This window comes from Notolabrus celidotus, chromosome 12 (assembly GCF_009762535.1).
Source record: "Notolabrus celidotus isolate fNotCel1 chromosome 12, fNotCel1.pri, whole genome shotgun sequence".
NCBI classification, from domain to species: Eukaryota; Metazoa; Chordata; class Actinopteri; order Labriformes; family Labridae; genus Notolabrus; species Notolabrus celidotus.
Window position 1 is genome coordinate 34,210,175 of NC_048283.1, and position 22,363 is coordinate 34,232,537.

Genomic DNA, 22,363 nt, shown 5'->3' on the forward strand with positions numbered 1-22,363 from the left:
TATAAACTACAGCTACCACTAAAAATTCTCTAATATGTCTTAAACAAAGCATTGTTATTTACATTCTCATTATTTGTACCTATATATCTACTCATCTTCCCTTCTAGCCTTTCCAGCTTATAACAACCTATCTTTTTGACAGTAGCCTCTTTCACACTGCAATTCCCCATCAGTGCTGGAACAAAGTTTCACCATTATTAAACCTTTGTACTTACACACAGCATGCCTACAGTAAACAGCATAGTCTGTCTTCCAGTGGTTGACATCACATAGCATTAAAACATTGCTGAAGCGTTAAAGGCTAAACACACAACAGGAGCGTCACACACACACACACTCAGATATGCACATGCACATTGCACCGTTCCACCCCGTCACCTCCAACGCTACACATTGCCACCATCTTTCCCCCCATTTCACCTGTTTTACTATCTCTGCGAGAGGATCAGAGATGGATGACTTTTACCCACCGCTACACCTCTGTACCTTACACATTGCAGAGGAGTAACAAGTGTAGACATCCTGCCTTGAATTGGGAGTGTGAGAGCCATTTGGTATACAAAAGCAGACTACCTTCTCCTGTTGCATTGACAGGCATTGCTGGCTGAAATAATTGTCTGTAGCTAGCTAGCTCGAGAAACTGATTGGTAAAAAAATACGAAGACCAACCTCCACACAGCAGTTCTGTTCAACAGACATGCTAGTTGTTATTTTAGACGTCCTCCTGCTGTGGACGTTCCAGACTCCAGCTGATACAGACGTGCTGGACTCCAGCGGCAACAGCTACTACTACTCGTCTCATCACTATCACCGCTCCCTCTCTCTCTTATTCTCCTCTATCCCTCTTTCCAGACCCAACTCGGCCGAGGCAGATGTCTGTCTAACATGAGTCTGGTTCTGCCTGAGGTTTCTGCCTGTTAAAGGAAGTTTGTCCTCTCTGCTGTAACTAGCTAAATACTGTGAGGTGTAATGCTCATGGTGGATTAAGGTGGGGTCAGACTGAGTCTTATCCTGTCTTGGTGTTGGGTCTCTGTTCATAATTTAACATAGAGTGGTCTAGACCTGCTCTGTTTGTAAAAGCGTCTTGAGATAATGTGTGTTGTGATTTGGCGCTATACAAATAAAGATTGATTGATTGATTGATTTTATGTAACTTGTTAGAATAGCACTTGTTAACAATGTGCTCTAGCTAGCTATAATCAGTTGGTTGCACCTTGTTGTTTCTGGTTGTTGAAAGGTCACCCTAACTTTTGAATTCTAAAAACGGAGAAAATCATTCATAGTAGCCTAAAACAACTAACCTGAACATGTGAAGTCCACATCTTTTCAAACATGCCATGCCATATGTGTTGCTAAAGTAACAAATAAGTAAACCAATTTCTTGGATTTGAAGAGAAGCAGCAGGAAACACATTTCCTTCAACATTTAATGACAGGCATTGCAGGGCTATTTTTAGAGCTAATTCACCTCCTTGTTAATGTATTGGTGTGGAAATAGTGCAATTTTTGAGCAGCTACAATTATGGTAGAGATTATCTAACAATAGCAAATGTATTTGTAAAGTACAAGCTGTGTGCCTTGCATTGAAGATTAGAACATAGGAAAACAAGAATCAATTGCTTCTGCAGTCATAAGCAAAGCACAAATTTCAAATCAATGCTACATTGCTAGCAACAATTATCTCAATAACCCTCGGTTTCACCATTAGTAAAATATTCATCTTGCTTTACCTCGGATATATCCCTGACGAACTGAGTAAATACAATACCTACCTCCTAAAGATTCTGCTGGCATCAAGTCAAAAGGCCATTACAAGACTTTGGCTTCAGAGGAAGTGCTCTACTGCTGGTATCTTTATTAATATTGTAAAACAACTACATCTTTTAGAGCAAATGACCTATTCTATACGGCTCCAAAAAGAACTGGGGGAAAAACGATGGGAGAAATGGTGTATTTATTTAGTCAGGGAAAAGATTTAATTGTAAATATGTGTGACCAAGTATGCTTTTTGTGTTGTACCTCATCTAAATGTATGCTTTCTTGTACAGACCAAGCCATGACCTCATGTTTTTGTGTTCTTGTGCGTGTGTAAGTTTATGTTTAAGTGTGTAAGTATTTATGTAAACATGCATGTTCCGAAAAAAAAACCTCAGAAAAAAAAAACTTAAACAACAACAAATTTCGGACACACCACTCAGACTCATTAAAGGAAAACCCTAAAACATCCTGCGCATACAACCAACAACTCAAATATGATGATGGCCCTCAGGTCAACAGTCAGTTTGTTCCAGAGAAAAGGACGAAAGGACTTAAAGGTGACATATCACACTTTTTTCATCAATATATATTGGTCTAAGAGATCCCCAAAACATGTCTTTAAAGTTTATGTTCAAAAAAACACTTTGAAATCAGATTTTGGTCTGCTTGAAAAACCCTCTTCTTCAGTCCTCCTCAGAACACTCTGTTTTCTCTCTGACCACGCCCCCTCAGGAAGTGGATGTGCCTCGGCTGTCCAGCACGTTGATCTAATGTTTACATGTTGGCTGAATATACACGGCTGCTCAGAGATCACGTTACTTCAACCCTCTGAATCTGATCCAGAATCTGATCCTGACGGAGAGGCGCCTGAAGCAGGACCTTTCTGAAGGATTGGTCACAGATTTAGTGTTTCTTGTTGTTTTATTTATCAGTATGTTGACGTGTGTCTTGGTACACAGCTACGAACATGTAGCTATGTGGCTATGGTAACTAGCGCTAGCACTTATCCATGATAAATAAAAATCATCCACTAGATCTTCAAATCTGCAGACGTGGGGAGTAACACCGACCTCTACCAGAAAGGCAGCGGGACCTTTCTGAAGGATTGGTCACAGATTCTGTGTTTCTTGTTGTTTTATTTGTCAGTATGTCGACGTGTGTCTTGGTACACAGCTACAGCTACGACATGTAGCTATGTAGCTATGCTAACTAGCGCTAGCACTTATCCATGATAAATAAAAATCATCCACGAGATCTTCAAATCTGCAGACGTGGGGAGTAAAACCGACCTTTGTGTTTATTAAGACAGCCTACAACTAGCATGCCTCCCTCCTAAGCTCCTTGTTAGCACACATGTGTGCAGGTAATGAAAAACAGAGGAGGGATTCAGTATTATTTTATACAGTCTATGGGCTGAACAAGCTCCGAGCTCTGACTCCGTGACAGACCGGATATTGTTGTGACGTAACAAAAACACTGAAGTCTGAAACGGCTCGTTTCACACACATTTACAGAAAGGTGGAGAAATCAGAACAGGGGCAGAATGGATTTTTTTCATTCTCGGGGGGTTTGTAGACATGCCAGGGAAACATATTTCAGGTAAAGAACCATTAAAAAGTCCATTTTGCATGATATGTCACCTTTAAATGTCATTTTAGGTACAAGTAGAAGTCCTCGACCTCATTAGGAGCCAGGTTGGGTTGTAACCTGAGAGCAGGTCAGAGATGTACTCAAGAGCTAAACTGCCAAGAGCTTTATGGACCAATAATGGGATTTTGAAAGTGATTCTGTGTTGAAGTGTAACGAGGACCAGAGTGACGTGTTCAGAATTTTTTTGTACATGCCAGGACTCGTGTCTCGGCTCCTGCGATGTGTTGGAGTCATCCTGCTTATTGATTGGTTAACCCTGCAGAGAGAGCATTGATGTAATCTAACCTGATGAATATGGAAGCAAATGTCATTATCTTTTTAATTTTAATTTTAATTGTGTAACATAATTAGCATTGTTGAAGATGAAAATTAAAATGGAAATATGATTATTGCATATTAATTTTATTTATGAGTCAAATAATGTGCACATATTTAGAAAATTAAAAGGCATTTCTGTTAATGCAATTTAATTTTCAAATTAGCTTTTTCATTTAAATTTTTGTACCTATATGCTTCCATAGATAAATGCATGGGATAGTTTTTGAGTGTCAGTTTGAGATTTGAATGATCAGTGCTGTTGGCACTTGATGGTCAAAGCTCAGGTCTGACTGCTCACAGTATTTCAGAGACATTGATGTAAGATGTAGATGGATTTACCCTTTTAATATCCTTTCTTTCGCCTCGCTGTTTGTCGACTGGACTGAGATGACCAGATGATAGGGAAATGCATGTATACAGTATGTCAGACTATTGTATAATGCTGAGGTGTATGGAAATTAGTGGGCTAAAAGGCCACCATACGAGGACAAAGAATAGCAGGAGAAAAACATTTATAATTGGCGGTGGGATGCTGATTAGCGGCTGTCCTGATCTCCTTAACGTGCCCACAGGGTCAGGTGCTGCTTTACCGTCTCCAGCACTAACCTCCACGTTCAATAAGAGCTGTATCTGATAAGCCACCAGTTATGAGTGGGTGTGAAGCCATGCTGACAGCTACCGCAGGGAGCCATCAAGCTGCAGCGCCGGCCCATCAGGAGAAACTGCCCACATCTTTCCTTTTTCTCGTCTATTTCCTCCCAACACCCCATGTGTTAATAAGGAGGGCCCTCGCACACAGAGTAGGATATTTTTAAAAGTGTTCTATAGTGTGTGGGCTTTATTGTCATGTTCGTGCAAATTGCAGTGAGCTGTTGAGATGGATGTTTTCTGGGGCTCCTACTGCTTCTGCTAAACTTCCAGGAACCATACTGTTTTACAGTAACAACAGGGACCTACATGCTCAAGTAGAAATCAGATGTTTCTCTTTAGGTTATTATCACAGTTTTGGACAGTTGAATATTAAGATTTAATCTCACAGGTAAAGGTGTGGATGTGATAAGAGGTGTACACATATAAAAGCTGTCTGGGTAAAATGTTCTGTGGTTATCCTGTGCAGAATTATTCTCTATTCCCCATTTAGATTTGGATTATTACAAGAACCACTTCGACTATCAAGGAGAAAACTGCTTGTTTTAATATTTTTGTATATCAGAGCAAAATGTAACTGTTATCACCCGAACAAATTTAACGAAAAATAAAAGTGAATACTTAAAGAAGAAAGCACAACCGCTTTCATTGAGCATATAAGAAGGAATAAAGGTCTCCTTTTGGGACATCTCCAGAATCCCTTTTAAAATTGAGATGTAATTGGCCATGATTTTCTCAGTCTCTAACATTTTCACAAAGGTGTATTTTCCTTTCTAAAAGTGCACTCAGCATGCCACTAACACACAAGGAGGCCTACACTTTACTACAATAGGTGCCTGACACTGCGGTTCATGAACATGAACCCCTCAAGCTTTTTTTTCTGTTACATGTGTCCTTCAGGGGGTTTATCTTTTCTGTAGAGCACCAGATATATTTCTTAAATGGAGAAGAAAAAAGTGGAATGATGTGAATTTCTTTAAACATATCTCTTTGGGGTTAATGAAAAATTAACAGCTGAGCTCCTGGAGTGTGGATTAGTTTTTCATGTTGTTTTCTATACAAATAAAAAGCGTAACATTGAAGTGAGAGAAAACACAGCTGGGTCTTTGCTTGTGGGTGTGTTTGGACAAGATCCATAAAGGTGGGATACTGATTTACTTTATGATTGGAAAAAAATATATGTGGATGTGCCAGGCTGTAAAAAAGCAGTAGGAATGTGAGCTCTATATATCAGGGTGGAATATGTCTTTCTCTGCCTCAGAGAAAATTTGTACATCAGAACACAATGACATAAGAGCAGAAGCTAAAACACATTACACTACCTTGTTGTGGGTGCAAGCGGCATAACTAAGAGCAAGGTTTGATAATAATAATAATAATAATAATAATAATAATAATAATAATAATAATAATAATAATAATAATAATAAGTTGAATAAATTGAGTTTAAGGAAATTTGCTTGCATCCAGGAGTTTATTTCAGTCAGGCAGTTTGTGGAGAGTGGAGTGGGAAGCAGCCGTGATGGATGTGGTTGAAATGTAAAGCTGGATGTCGTCGGCATAACAGTGGAAATGGAGGCCATGGCAGCATATGGTGTGACCAAGGGGGAGCATGTAGATGACGAAGAGGAGGGGACCAAGCACAGAACCCTGGGGGACACCATGAGAGAGGGGGCCTGTGCGTGACTTGAGGTTGTTAATGCTGATAAACTGTTGGCGGTCAGAGAGGTAGGATTTGAACCAGGAGAGGGCGGTGCCAGTGATACCGAGCGAAGATTAAAGGCGGGTGAGGAGGATGGAGTGATCGAGGGTGTCGAAAGCTACACTTATGTCCAGGAGGAGGAGGACGCTGAAGGAGTTGTTATCAGATGAGAGGAGGAGGTCGTTAGTGATTTTAAGAAGGGCTGTTTCTGTGCTGTGATGAGTTCTGAATCTGGATTGAAATGGTTCGTACAGTTGATTGGAGTGATGATAGGCTTTGAGCTGGGTGGCAACAGTGTGTTCAAGGATCTTTGACAGGAACAAGAGGTTGGAAATGGGACGGTAATTGTGGGGGCTGTTGTGGTTGAGTCATGTTTTTTTGAGGATGGGTGTGACAGAGGTGAGTTTGAGGTCGGGAGGGACAGAACCAGTAGACAGGGAGGAGTTGATTATGGAGAGGATAAGGAGTTGAAGGGCAGGGAGACAAGCTTTGGTCAGTGAGGAGGGGAGGGGGTCCAAGATGCAGGTTGATGTCTTCATGCCGGAGAGTGATTTATTTACTTTATATAGATTTATTTAGGTTTGCACTGACCTTCTGCTCCATACGTCTCTATTGTGTGCAGTGGTCAATTGTGAGTGACCTCTCCTCATGACTGCTCTCTGATGTAACATAGCAGCAGAATGTCCTATCTGTATCAGCTTTGTGTTTGTGTGGGGTTGGGGTGGTCCTTTGGCCTCCTGGCAATCAGCTACAACACGCCTGACTCTCAGTAAAATCAGCCATGCTTCTAGTTATGCAAAAGTATGCATATCTCTAAGCCGAATATCGAAATGAGCTTTTTGTAGCAGGCTGTAATCATGTCTAACTTTACTGTAAAAGTGGCTATTAAACCTAGGTGTTAATAGGGCGTCTTGGGCTTCTGGGGACAGTCTTGAGGGGAGCCTATAGGAACTATAGTTTGTGCACTTTTACATAAACGTAATTTCTGAACATGAGAGGTTGCATGAAGTGTTTGTTTGGAGACAGAAGTGGGAGGTCGTGAGATGTCTTCCAGAATGCTTATTTAAAGCTGCTGTGAGGAACTTTTAGCTTGTATCGATTCTGGCGCCCCCTTGTGGACAAAGTGATACCTCTTATTTCTTGTCCTGTACATGCAAAATAAGTGTCTTCAGACAATAACCTCATCCTGTTGTCTTTTAACATTTAGACTTATCTTACAATGTCATTATTTGCAATGAAAACAGCCAAAAAAGGGTGTTTCTAAAGCGAGATGTCAATCATCTGTTCTGACACCTACCCCCTCAGAGCAGTCTCAGACATTAAAATGACAACAGAGAAGGTATCAGTGTTGTTGTAGATGGTCTTGTTTGCTTTTGAGGGTCATAAAGAGGCATCAGTATCAGTTACAGTCTGTTTCTCAGCCAGTTAAAAACTCCTCATAGTGCCTTTAAAAAAAAAAAAAAGATCTAAAAAAGCCCATTTTACCCATTATAATCAAAAATATCGACATGAATATTAAAATAAAACCTTGAAAATATAAAATGTAATGAGCTTTCTGCCTTTCTTTTTGTCAGATGACTCCTAAGTTTAGGGTTAGTGAACAGTTAATTATCAAAAGCATCAGTAGCAGCAGGTTAATTCATAACAGCACAGGAAACACAGACACATGCTCATATAGGTAGGATCATTTTCTGCAGAGCAGCTAAATGAAGCCACATTTAATCACCTCGAGGGACAGTAAGGGTTGCAAGTCTTTGGCACCTATGTTTTGGGGGTCGCGGATTGAAAAGTTGGGGAACCCCTGGCTTAGACAAAAAAAGAAAAAAAAAACCTATATGTTGTCACACTTTGCTTCAAATGTTTCAGAGTCCTGATTGGTGGATGGGAGTACATACGATTCCCCAAATAAAAAGGCAGAGTAAATTCATTCTAACCTTGGCACAGCAAAAGTGTTTGAAATGTTGTACCTCATCACTCAAAGTAAGACAAAAGGATTGCGGAACATTTACTAAACACCTTTGGAGGTGTTTTGATACAAAAACATGACATGAGACCTGCAGTGCCAAATTATTGAGACAATCACCATCTACTGCTGTGACTTTTAAATCAACAGCATGCTTTTCAAAGATATGAATTGTACCTATTACCTGAATCTGTTTTACATCATATTTATCAAATTTACATAATTAGTGCCCATACCTGTGTGTAAAAAAGGAAATATACAAATCACGTCACTGTCATGACCTCTATGAGATTTGCATAAGTAAGTACCTGCTCACCACACTCATCCAGCCCACTCTCAGCTCACAGGACTGTGTCACAGTTGCACTTCTCTGTGTGATCATTATGTGCCTACAATGTCTGAGTCCCTGTGTTGGGTCCACAAGCGTGCCAACCCACACGGAAGAGAAAAGTGTGGAAAAAGTGTTCATTGTGAAAGCTGTAAGAAGTTCAGATTAGCAATGCAGATATGAAGTATATTTGGAAGCTCTACACTGACTCCAGCTTGTGTTCAGAGAGGAATGAAAAGGATGTGGTCATTTATGTGCTGAGTGACAGGAGAGGTTAATGTGTCTGATCCAGTGACACGGATGTTTCGGTCAGGGTGAGGATGACAATTCAGCTTGCATAATGCATGGAGTCATGATTTCAAACAGCCTGAATCAGAGCGGAGCTGACAGGGAGATGCAGCTAAATCAGTGTTTCAACATGACTGGATGAGCCTGATGAGAAAGGAAGTTCTTTGCCGTTTCACTGTAACACATGATGGTGTCATTTCATCCTCAGGTTTCCTCAGTATTTGCTCCCGCATACAGCAAATGTTGAGATGTCCACTAAAAGTCATTCATCAAAACATGGGAATGAGGCACTTTAAGAGATGCTTTCACAGACTGAGCTTATTTTTGTTGACTGGTTTTAGGAGGTTTTTCCATGCAACAAGTGGGATTTCAACCAGATCCGACCATGACATGAATGAAAGCATTTTTGTATAAATCACAGAATTTCTGTGCCGGAGTGTTATAAAATCAGTCCCTGAAGGAGACATTCACAGCAGAAGAAAGGGAAGAGTTAGTCAGAGCCCCTGCAGCTGCAGCTACCACCTGGTTTTAATTTTCTGTTTCAATATCTTTAATATGAACATCTTAGAACATAATTTAGGTAGCCTTTTAACCTACGGACTGAAGATTTCAGGATTCACAGAGCATAGATTTATTCATAAATATTAATTGATTCTTTGATTCCTCCTAGTCTCTCAGTGTGGCACAGTGCTATCCATGAGGTCATTAGAATAAAAAACATGCATCTTCCAAATGTATTTTGACACAGATATAAAACAATATATATATACACACAGTTATAAAACACAAATTGTTTTAAAGGTGACATATCACGCTTTTTTCATCAATATATATTGGTCTAAGAGGTCCCCAAAACATATCTTTAAAGTTTATGCTCAAAAAAACACTTTGAAATCAGATTTTGGTCTGCCTGAAAAACCCTCTTCTTCAGTCCTCCTCAGAACACTCTGTTTTCTCTCTGACCACGCCCCCTCAGGAAGTGGATGTGCCTCGGCTCTCCAGCACGTTGATCTAGTGTTTACATGTTGGCTGAATATACACGGCTGCTCAGAGATCACGTTACTTCAACCCTCTGAATCTGATCCAGAATCTGATCCTGACGGAGAGGCGCCTGTAGCAGGACCTTTCTGAACCATTGGTCACAGATTTAGTGTTTCTTGTTGTTTTATTTGTCAGTATGTCGACGTGTGTCTTGGTACACAGCTACGAACATGTAGCTATGTGGCTATGCTAACTAGCGCTAGCACTTATCCATGATAAATAAAAATCATCCACTAGATCTTCAAATCTGCAGACGTGGGGAGTAAAACCGACCTCTGCCAGAAAGGCAGCAGGACCTTTCTGAAGGATTGGTCACAGATTTAGTGTTTCTTGATGTTTTATTTGTCAGTATGTCGATGTGTGTCTTGGTACACAGCCACAGCTACAGCTATGAAGATGTAGCTATGTGGCTATGCTAATTAGCGCTAGCACTTATCCATGACAAATAAAAATCATCCGCTAGATCCTCAAATCTGCAGACGTGGGGAGTAAAACCGACCTCTACCAGAAAGGCAGCGGGACCTTTTCTGAAGGATTGGTCACAGATTCTGTTTCTTGTTGTTTTATTTGTCAGTATGTCGACGTGTGTCTTGGTACACAGCTACAACTACGACATGTAGCTATGTAGCTATGCTAATTAGCGCTAGCACTTATCCATGATAAATAAAAATCATCCACTAGATCTTCAAATCTGCAGACGTGGGGAGTAAAACCGACCTTTGTGTTTATTAAGACAGCCTACAACTAGCATGCCTCCCTCCTAAGCTCCTTGTTAGCACACATTTGTGCAGGTAATGAAAAACAGAGGAGGGATTCAGTATTATTTTATACAGTCTATGGGCTGAACAAGCTCCGAGCTCTGACTCCGTGACAGACCGGATATTGTTGTGACGTAACAAAAACACTGAAGTCTGAAACGGCTGGTTTCACACACATTTACAGAAAGGTGGAGAAATCAGAACAGGGGCAGAATGGATTTTTTTCATTCTCGGGGGGTTTGAAGACATGCCAGGGAAACATATTTCAGGTAGAGAACCATTTAAAAGTCCATTTTGCATGATATGTCACCTTTAATTATTTTTTTTCTGCAGAAAGTGCTAAAAAAAAGTAGAATCAAAAGCAAAAAAATAAATCTAAAAGTTAATGATATGGTAAAGTGTCATTGATTTTTATATTTGATTTGATTTAATTGGATGTTATTACAAAACATTTAAATAAAAAATTATAATAAAATAAAATAAATTAAAAATAAAATCAACATGTTTCATCAACAAGCACTAAAACATTTGAATTTACACGTGCAAAAAAGTAGGAAGAAGTAAAAAGTGATTTAATCCTACCTCTTTATTCGCTAGTTATTATCTATCACTTCTTGAATGCATTCATACAAAGCTAATCTTCATATTTTATCTTTATATTTGCACAAGCATAAAAAAATGCATTTTTGAGATAGTGTAGAACCAGATAGTTTTGTTTAAAGGATAGTGTATTTTAAATGATCAGGAAATGTAAGAGCTTTTTTTACAGTCCAAACTCACACATTTGAAAATAAATAAAAATAAATAAGGATGTACTTCATATTTTTGCACATCAGTCATGTACTAATAAAAAATACAGAAGTGTACTAGTATATCGTTAGATGAAATGTTCTTGCTGACACACCTGCTTCACAGAATACATTCTGTAAATCCAGATAAATGCAGACAATGAAACATTCAGATTTTAGAGCTGGCATCAAAAAGGGCTCATTACCGTCTTTCTGAGAGTCAAATGAATGGATCTGAGCATAATTCTCCTGTAATTATAAAGTCCAAAAGCCCAAATCAGTGCACCTACAGTATCTCTCTCTTTCCCTCCCTCTCTCTCCCTGTTGGTCTCTTCCTTTGCACTGTTGCCATGGCACCTCAGCAACTCACCTCTTCAATCTGTTTCTGTGTTCCATTAAAGGATTCATCACCTGAACCCAAAGCAGCGCAGACCACGGCAGCAGCAGCAGAACCTGAACCTGAACCTGAACCTGAACCTGAACCACAAGATGAAGTCTTTGGTAAGCAGTCAAACCACAGCTTGAGATGAGCTGACATGCATATTGACATAATAAAGCACACAGATGTATCAGGTCTTACTGTTATGAACCAACAACAACAACAAAGAAACATAGTGATACAACAGATTAGATGTGAAATATTTTCTGTCCACAAAATTTGAACATTGAAGGAAATGTTTTTTTGCTGTTCTTGCTGAGGCTTTTTGGGGCCATAAAGCAAAGTTAGAAGCAATGACACGTGTAACTAAAGCATCAAATGAAGCTGGAATAACAGCTCTAAATCCACACCAGCTACCATGTCTCTACAAAGACCTTTTTTTTTTTCTTAAATGTGGCCAAAAGTTTAAAATTCTGTTTCACAAACTTGCTCAGGAACTGCTGATCCATCGATGTGATATTTTCTGGGGGGAGAACCCTGGATGGTGAATAGTTTGCAATTACCAGTGATGGATGAAACTTTGTGGTTTGTAGAAGCCAAACATTTCTCATGAAGATTAAAAATCAGTTTGGTATTTAATGCAACCTCAGAGGTCTTCCATCTTCAAGTTTTCCCTCATTGTGGCATGTTCAGTGTGAGAGGGCAGGAGTTTGTAATACTACAGCTCAGCAGATGAGGGCAGAGTTCGATGCTCAACTAAAAGAGGTGTCTGTTTGTTGGATTGAAGCGTTCTGATTTCACTGCTAGAATTCAATTTGAGCCTTGAAGAAAATTGCTGCTGCAAGTTTGGTAAAAACTTCAGGGCAGGCAAATCTTGAAAAATGTGATGGATTAAAGGTGATATAATTTAACTTGAGTGGCAATGAAAACATACAAAATAAAAAGAAATCCATGTCTTATAAATGTGACAAAATTCATCAACATGTTGAAGAGTGAGAGTAGAGTGAGCCACTGCAGTGAGGAGTAACACACACATATTCCAGGTAGAGGGGTTTGTGTTGACACCATATTTTGATGTTAACACCATTATAGTATTATTTCAATGAAGGAGTCTCTGTAACATGAGTCTACATCTCTATGTGCTTTTTAAAGTCATTTATCTGGGTCCTTTTAAATTCTATTTATTACCTACAGCTAAATGTTATCTGACCTACAGTAACCTCTGCATCCTCAGCCTCTGCTGCTTTCTGCTCTTTATTTAAAGAAGGGAGAGATTTCCTCTGCCTCTCCACCTGAGGTTATCAGGTAGAGTTTAGTGATGTCATAACTTCACCTGTGATATTGTGATAGTGACACTGTCAGCACTCTGTCATCAGACTCACACAGCTCTAAACTCTCCTGATGAACTTTTAAGAGGATGCTGCGTTATTGCACGTCACAACTTAAGTTAGCTATAAGAACAGGGCTAACCCACTTTAATGAGGGATGGATCAAATCTTTAAACAGTGCAGAAGTTTGTTGAACTCAGAACAATCCGTCTAATGAACACTTCAGTTACTGGTGTCACAGATCTACCTGTCGCTCTGTGTCTGTGTGTCTGTGTTTACCTGCTGTCAGAAACCATCTCATGCAGCGTCTTTTGGATCAAACCATCTACAGGGAGAGGAGGGGGGGAGGTTTTTTGGGGTTTGAATATAAGGCTCAAGTAGAGCCTTGAAAAAAAAGTTGAGGGAAACTCATTTGATTGACATCAACGTGAAATAGGGAGAAATAAACACTCAGGAGTACAGCGGGAGAAGGGGTTAAAAAGCGGTAGACTCCCGCCCACATCAGGAGTGTTGGCAGGTCTGGATAAAGTAATAAAGAGAAATGAAATAAAAGCTCCACGTTCATATTGTCCTCAAGAATAAAAGCATTAGTGTCTCAGAGGCATCCTGTTGGCTGAACAGAGGCAGTCGCAACCAGCTCCCAGGGAGAATATTATTTTTTTTATAAGTTAATTTTGCACACAACATGTGCTGTGGCCGAATGCCCAGAGACCAACAACACTTGACATAATGTGTGTTGGCTTTTTGCTGCTGCCTGTTGAGAATTGGTAATGTACCAAAAAAAGTAAAGCAAACACACAAAGTAAAGGAAACATTGGGTATTGATTTTTGCATGGCCACATTTGCATTGGAAGAGCACAGAACCTGCACGAGGCAGAGAGTTGAAAACAAGTGTTTTTTCCATCTTCGGTCAGTGTGGGTTGTTTCCAGGGTGAGCTGAGGTGAAGAGTAGGAGAGGAAGGATTTGGGCATGTGCCCCAGCTTAGGTAGCCACAGCTGGTAATTTGAGTGTTTGTTTGTAAAAGTTTGATCAAATTGAGAACCAAGTAGTTAATGCCAAAAATACAAAGTACTGAAAAATAACACCAATCTGTGGTGTGACGGATGCTACAGAAGTAGATTCTGGAGCCAAGAAAGCAATAGTCAACATGGGTTAGACTTTGTATTTTTGAAACTGTATGAGTTTGAAAATATCCTTTATATAAAGTAGGAGTAGGGATTACCAGGTGACACAATACGTTACACAATATGTGGCACTTCTGTTGCCCCTAAAATGGTGGAATGAATTGGCCAACTCCATTCGATCTGCAGAGTCCCTCTCTACTTTCAAAAGACAGCTAAAGACCCAGCTCTTTAGGAAGCACTATGCACTTAGCTAGACTGTTCTCCACTGTTGTCCCCAGTGGCAGATCATGTCTTCCAGCTACAGTTGACTCACACTGTCCTGCTCTACTCTGGGAATCTGTGTTCAGGTCTGGAGTGACCCAGCACTTGGTACTTTGGTCATTATTGTGGTGGGGTTAATTGTTGATGATGATAATGGAAGGTCTTAAATTGTTTGGTTGCTTCATAGTAGATGTGCCTTATTTAAAAAAATAAATAAAAATCCTTACTTATTTTTGTGCATTGCCTTTACACTGCTTGGCAGTACCTGCACCCAAATTGACTTGAAGCACTTTGTTACTCTTACTGATCTTGTTTCCTCGTGTCTAGATCTTTGCTTGTGTTGTTCTTGTTCTCGTATGTACGTCACTTTGGATAAAAGCATCTGCTAAATGACATTGTAACATTGTAACATTGTAACATTGTAACAATAATAATATCACGCTACAGTGATCCTATAATAATCTATATACTTCAAGACAATCACACAATGATACGTCACTACTTCCCTACTTATCTAGACCACTTGCAACTGTATTCTGTAGGACAAAATTCAACATGCTCTGTGCATTACCTGTAGACGTGTACATTTATTCAGGTGGCATAAACTTGCTCACTCAGTCTTGTCTTTGTATTGTGGATTGTGGATTTATGACTTCAGACTGTTGATTTCAGAAAATGCTGCAGATTCTATACTCACAATAGTGAATACATATATACAAAAATAAAAATATACATAACATATATATAAGGAATCTAATCAAATATATATGTATATGTATATATATATGTATATATTCTGTATATACTGTGTATATATATATATATAATTTTTAAAGAGATATATTTTTTTCAACCTTTATTTTTATTATAATTTATTTTTCAAAAGTCATATTTTTTTTAGCTTTTACACCTTTATTTATAGAGAAGAGGACAGTGGACAGGGTAGGAAACTGGGAGAGAGTGGAGGAATAACATGCAGGAAAGGGGGCTGCTTGTCATTCTTTACCATTAGGCTAATTTCGCGCCTCACAGTAGTGGATAATAAAAAGTGATGGATGTGAAATGATTGAAAATTACAGATCCTTTGTGTGTGCTCTCCTTAGTAAAGACACGAGTCACTTATTTTTCTTCACATGGCAGATTACCTCATGGGTTACTGCCCCACATGATCTGTCTGAATCTATACATGGGTGTTAAATATAGATTTGGTCTGCTGTGTTCAGCGTTGCCTGCTGCAGCCCTTATGTGAGCACGCAGAATGGGGAAACACAAATCCCATCAAATAATACTGACTTGGTACATCATGATACGTGAACAAGGTTTATATACAACAAAGCAAAATCAGATGTTGGCTGTATCATATCACTGTATGTGTTATTCTCAGATGTGAATGTAATACGACTTTCATTTTAAAATAATCCCGGCCTTAGATGTGCAACAAATGCTTTGATGTTTTGCAAGATCCAGTAACCATATTTTTGAGAGTTCCAATGCTTGTTTTGATTCATGTTGCAGGATTGTATTATTCAGTAGTAAGCAAAGATTGTGCACAATGACTGGATTACTAACTGTCATGAAATGAAGGCCAGTGTTTACCTAACATCAAACAAAACCAGCCTGGCTGCAGTGTGTTTGTCTTGACTGTGTGCATATATGCAGGATTGAATTTGTGTGGGTCTTCATTGATTTCTCGTCATGGCAGCTTGTTTGGGTATGTAATCATTGCCTCTTTGTGCAGTGGGAAACTTAGATATCAATTCTTGCACACACCATCTGCTCTTGTCACTGATGCTTTATTATCAGCAGAGAAGCTATACCTGGCTTCAGCTTTGTCAGATAAATCTGCCAGTTACTTGATACACTCTTTTTCCTGCAGTTAATTAATCTCCCATATGTTAACACTTGTCATTGATCAGCATGGAGCAGACTTAGAGGGTAGACCACTGACAAGTGATGCTTCAAAAAAGCAACCCACACAGCACATGGTTTCATTATTTTTAGTCTTCAGGGACAGCATGGTCTACATGAAGTGACAGAAACATTCTGACAAACAACAGGTTACTGTATTAGTGACAAGGCTTTCTTATTGCTTTATTGATTGAGTGGCCTGACCTTTCAAAGGTCTCCTTGTTAGACTCAGCTTCCTCACACAGATGCATCTGGACACTCAGGATAAGAAAACATATTGAACAAAATAACAGAGGATGCAGGTTTGAGTGATATCACTTCACTGAAGCTAAATCATTAGGTTGTGTCAGGGTGCAAGGGAAAGAATATTAAAGGAATTTCTTCAAACTTGGCAGTGTGAGTGGTTTTATGGCAGCCAGGGAAGCCATGTTTTATTGGGTCCTGTTTTGGTAGAGTTGTAATCAGCAGGCGTCATGACTCATGCAGCCTGTCCAGCGTCTGGGGATGTCTCCGTGCAGCACTTCCTGTTTGCACTGCTTTCCCACTAAATGGCAAACACCACCATCAGCTTTGCGACTGTTAAAAGCTCATTATGGCTCCATTACCTGCCCCAGTCTAGGGCAGGCCTCTGCTCAGCAAAACAGACCCCCTCTATCTGCCTGTTGTGCCGTGACCCTGCCTGGGTCACCGTTTCTTTATCATCACAGTGTGAAATGACAAAGAAAGAACAGCAGCAGAGGGAGGAAACCCGAAAGAGAGAGACAACGTGTGACGGTCTTATTCAAAGTTTCTTGACCTGTTGTTATTGGTCATGGTGGCTTTAGAGCCTTACAGGGAATCTTCAGATTACACTCATTTCTTTGTTCTCTAAATTTGATTCTGATCCCATAATGCCCAAGGGGTTCTTCAGATGGAAGACAAAATCACAATATCAGATAACATAACTGGTAAAGTTGAAGAGTTTGAAGTTGAACCCAAAATGAAGGCTTTTAAGCAAGCAATGGGTTAAAGTGTCTTTTTGTGCATGCCAACCATAGGCTGTATAAAATATGGACGTAGTATCCATGACGTCACTCATCTGTTCCTGAGAGCTGTTTTGAAGCCAATCGACGGTGGCAGCCATATTGGAAATGCGGAACTCAACCAGGCAGAGTGTGATGTAAAGGGGCGGGGTTTGAGCCTCCTAGCCAACAGCTATGTGTTCCCGACCGGGAGTCAAGTCAGTCATGTCCTTATTTGGGCAAAAACTCGTAATCTTAATATCTTCTGAACTGTTGCATTAGAAAAAAATTCACCCCCGTACAGTGTGTGCCGATAGAGAAATGAGCTACGTAGAGCCAAGCCGTTTTTTGAACCAGACTGTAAACATGTTTATTTCTGCTGTAAAGATCGTCTTATCTGAATGGGCGTCTATGTGGCTCCCGGTGTTTCTGCAGCCAGCCTCTAGTGGATTCTCGATGAATTGCAGTTTATAACACTTCCACATGGGCTTCATATTTTGAGACCGCAGGTTGCTGCTTGATGCCAACACAAACAAAAGGCAACTATGTCCTTTTTCAGATTTAGATTTTTAATCAATCTGGTGGTATGGTCAGGGAACATACAAAACAAGTCAACAAAACCACTTGGGGTGGTGGTCTTGGGCCATGGATAGGTCAGACAGATAGCTTCCCCCAGGGGGCTGGGGTTTGATCCTCCTGTGAAACCAATGGCGATTAATGTCATGTCTAAAATATAACTACTTATGTGTAGCAACTATACGTAGTAATGCGTGTCTCTTATCTAAGTAACATAAGTTATATAGGTAAAGCATTAGTCAAGTAACAAACCTTTTTAAGATAAATCATGGTGTGTAAGTTATGTAACTTAGACTTGAACCGTACAAGCACACACATATTTATTAGGAAAAAACATCATTTTGTTTGAATAAGTACTAATCTGTAAAAAATAGAAAATATAGTTTCAGGGCCTTAAATTATGGTATGTTATGATCTGAGTCTGAAATATGTTTCTGTTCAGTTCCCTTGTTGAAGTCTGAGCCTTCACTTTATGACTGTGTGGAGATTATGAGTCTGCTCCACACGTTGATATTCAGAGTGTTTAACATTTTGAACACCTCAATATGATCCATATATATTTAATACTGTCAGTTATATACACTGTGTTGTGAAGGTAAATTTGATTCAGGGGAAAAAACACATTTGGCATTACGTTTTTTTTAATGATTAATCGATAATTGATCGTTAACATTTCCAAAGATCAATCACGGAAAATACTTAAAATTTACATCCCTCGTCTGATCCTAAAGAAATCTCCATAGTAATGTTCATACCTGGTATCTTCTCTTAAATTGCTATGCTTGCGATGGGAACAGACACATTCTTCTGAGACTGTCAACATGATCCATTAAAAGTGAATCAACAATGCCACTGTGTGTTTCATGTAGTAATTATTCCCTCGTTGCTGAAACTTAAGCAGTGAAAGGATGTATTAGACCAGGGGTGTCCAAAGTACGGCCCGCGGGCCAATTGCGGCCCAAGGTCCATTTAATTATGGCCCCAAGCGTCCATCTTAAAATGTGTTATTATAGCAAAGAAATGAATCACATTCTGAATCATCTGTACATTTGCAGTTTCTTTCAAGCGCACAAACAAAACTAAAGTCAATCCAGAAAGGTCTCAAAAAGCTTCATATGGACTACTTTTATAAATTCAAAGCTCTGGATATTCTGCAGGAATATAATTAGGAGGAAACACAAGAACTCTTAAAGTTGACAGGTTTTATCAAATTAATGTTTTTATAATGAAAATGTTCTTGATGAACAATAAAAGTTCAGAGGATACAAGACAAGATCAAAATTATGAAATTGTGCAGAAAAGGCAAAATTTGGTGCATAAAAATTAGTTCAGAATGTAGGACAAGAATGATTTAGTTCTTAAATTGTTGTCTGCTGGTCAGAAAAGTCTTAAAAACAACATGAAATAGAAGTGTGATGAAATCCACATCATGATCCTGCCATAGAAAAATAACGAGACAATATTTTTCCCCACATTGCCCGACCCGAATGAAAAACATTCTACAGAAGAAGATAAAGTTTGCTAATGTTTACGTGGCTTGTGGAGAACTGAGGACTTCCTTGTTACTGATTTATTGAGAAAAACATGTAAAATAATTATTATTAGATAGAGATTTCATATCTAACTTTTATGATTCCTAAGTCTCAGTAGGAGCCACTGGCCCTGAAGTATTCTGACAACATCAAATGTGGCCCTCTTTGAAAGGAGTTTGGACACCCCTGCATTAGACAGTGGTTTGCAGAAATCATGTGAAACCTTTTCACACGTCAAAGTGCGTACATTCAAGAATCGACATTTACAAACCATAAGCTGTAGCCTGCAAGGTTCAAACAAAGAGAAAACAAGAATGCAGGTTTAAAGAGGCTTTAAGCTGTTTCCCTTGAGCACTTCAAAACATTAGCTTTTGTAATGAGTAATTACTTTGTTTTGTGCTGACTCTCCTCCTACACACTCAAGAGGAGAACTTCAATTAAATTAATCCATAGGGGTTGCCTAAGCTCTTATGATGCAGGGAAATATTTTCTCATGCACAAGAGCAAGGTGAATACAGAAGGTTTTAAACTGAGGGAAATTCACCAAGAATAGCTAATAGCACTGAGGATTGTGCACCGCTCGCCCTGCCATCTGCTCCATCTCAAGGTCTAATTCACAAGGCATGTTGTGCTCATGATATTAAAGTTCAAAATCGCAAAGGTCTTCAGCTCTGTGTGGTTTGCTCCAGTTTTGTGTCTGATTGTGACGAGCTGTTTGCATCTCCACCTTATGCTGCAAAGAGCTGCGCTGTGCGCTCAAATCAAGAAGGCTAAGTTCTATCCACATATATGATGAGCTGAATGGGGAGGGACTCTACTTCACAATTAACTGTGTCACCTCCTATAGCAGCTGCTTCTACAATGAGGACTTAGCCAACTTGGATCCTTTGTACCCAGCCTCCCACAGGATGCACAAGATATTCATTTTAGACTGGCTAACATAGAAGTCTTGTAACAAAACAAAGCTGGAGCTCAGGCCAGACCGTCCCTCCCATTACCCCCTAAAGATTTCTTTATCATTTCCAATGTGGGCTTTGAATTACTTCAAAAAATATTGTGTCCCTTGGCATGACCATTTCTATGACCCTGCCAAACAACAACAGCCAAAGCATTTCTGTCCTAAGCTTGGATTTGCACAGACTCAGCCCTTTTACACCTCAGGGAGCACCACAAGATGATGATGGCAAGTATTTGATTCTACCTTGATCTTTGTCTAGACTTGAGAAAGTGTCCAAGTAGTTGCACTTAACTCCCTGAAAATGTAAGATAATTGGATGGGCTTCCTTAATCAAAAGAGGCTTAACATTTCATTACAAAGGAGTATTTGATGCCAGCAAATAGCTTACATGGACATGAGATACTGTCCTCTGAAGATGAGTTTTCATTTGAGCCTCCATCTTTCTCAAGGCAAGGCAAGGCAGCTTTATTTGTATAGCACATTTCATACACAAGGGCAACTCAATGTGCTTTACATGACAACATTAAAAGCATTGGAAACATTCAGACAAGCATAAAAGAACACAATTAAAATGACAAATATAATAAAACAGAAAATAAAATTAAAAATTAGAAATACATTAAAAATAAAATTAAAATGTGCATTTAAAGTGAGTTAAAATAAGCTAAGAAAGGAAGGCAGTGGTAAATAAAAAAGTCTTAGTCTTTGATTTAAAAGAGGTGAGAGTTGGAGCAGACCTACAGCTTTCAGGGAGTGTGTTCCAGATATGTGGAGCATAATGACTAAATGCTGCTTCACCATGTTTCCTTCTGACTCTAGGGACTGAAAGCAGACCAGTACCTGATGACCTCAGAGGTCGAGGTGGTTCATAAAGTAGCAGCAGATCAGCAATGTATTTTGGGCCTAAACCATTCAGTGCTTTATAAAACATCAGCAGGATTTTAAAGTCTATTCTCTGACAGACAGGAAGCCAATGTAGGGATCTAAGAACTGAAGTGATGTGGTCTACTTTTTGGTCCTTGTCAGGACTCGAGCAGCAGCATTCTGTATGAGCTGCAGTCATCTGATGGACTTTTTAGGGAGTCCTGTAAAGACCCCGTTACAGTAGTCTAGTCTGCTAAAGAGAAATGCATGGAGGAGTTTTTCTGCATCCTGCTGAGACATAAGTCCTTTAATCCTTGATATAATCTTAAAGTGATAGTAGGCAGACTTTGTAATTGTCTTGATGTGGCTGCTGAAATTAAGGTCTGAGTCTAAGACTACACCAAGGTTTCTGGCTTGGTTTGAACATTTCATCTGTGCAGACTGGGGCTGAGCAGTAACCTTTAACCTTTCTTCCTCCAAAAACAATCATTTCAGTTTTTTCTTTGTTTAACTGAAGAAAGTTCTGGCTCGTCCAGTCATTGATTTGTTCAATGCATTTACTCAGTGTTTGTATGGGACTATAATCCCCTGGTGATATGGTGATGTATATGTGTGTGTCATTTGCATAGCTATGGTATTTTATTTGGTTGTTTCTTATTATCTGACCTAAGGGGAGCATGCAGATGTTGAATAGTAGTTTCCTTTTTTTTTCTTGTATGTTTGTATAACTCTTTCTTCTTTTCTACTTGTATGCTTTTTTTGTTGTATTTTTACTTTTACATGTTCGAAATAAAGACATCAAATCAAATCAAATCAAATAGCAGAGGCCCCAGAATGGATCCTTGAGGTACTCCACACACCATTTTCATCCGCTCAGATGTGTATTTACCTATAGACACAAAATAGTCCCGGTCATTTAAATAGGACTTAAGCCAATTTAGTACTGCACCAGAGAGTCCCACCCAGTTTTCAAGTCTGTCCAGTAGTATCTTGTGGTCAACTGTGTCAAAAGCAGCACTAAGATCAAGTGATACCAAAACTGAAATTTTGACACCGCCTGTGTTTAAATGAATATCATTGAGGACCTTGGCTAGGGCGGTCTCTGTGCTGTGATGTGATCGGAATCCTGATTGGAAGACATCAAAACAGTCATTTATCATTAGATAATTGTTCAGTTGTTGAAAAAACAG

The 22,363-nt window shown here is 39.4% G+C and overlaps 1 protein-coding gene across 2 annotated transcripts in view; it reads left to right on the forward strand.

Annotated features, from left to right (window-relative positions):
• LOC117822872 (myelin basic protein-like) overlaps window positions 1–22,363 on the forward strand; it is a 111,275-nt gene that overhangs the window by 43,711 nt on the left and 45,201 nt on the right. For both annotated transcript variants that reach the window (XR_004633268.1, XM_034697804.1), the window contains exon 3: window positions 11,643–11,742. Coding sequence is in view for 1 of the 2 variants with exons in the window: in XM_034697804.1 (XP_034553695.1) it covers window positions 11,643–11,742 (100 nt within the window). In the remaining variant the exon portion in view is untranslated. The remainder of the gene's footprint in view (window positions 1–11,642; window positions 11,743–22,363) is intronic.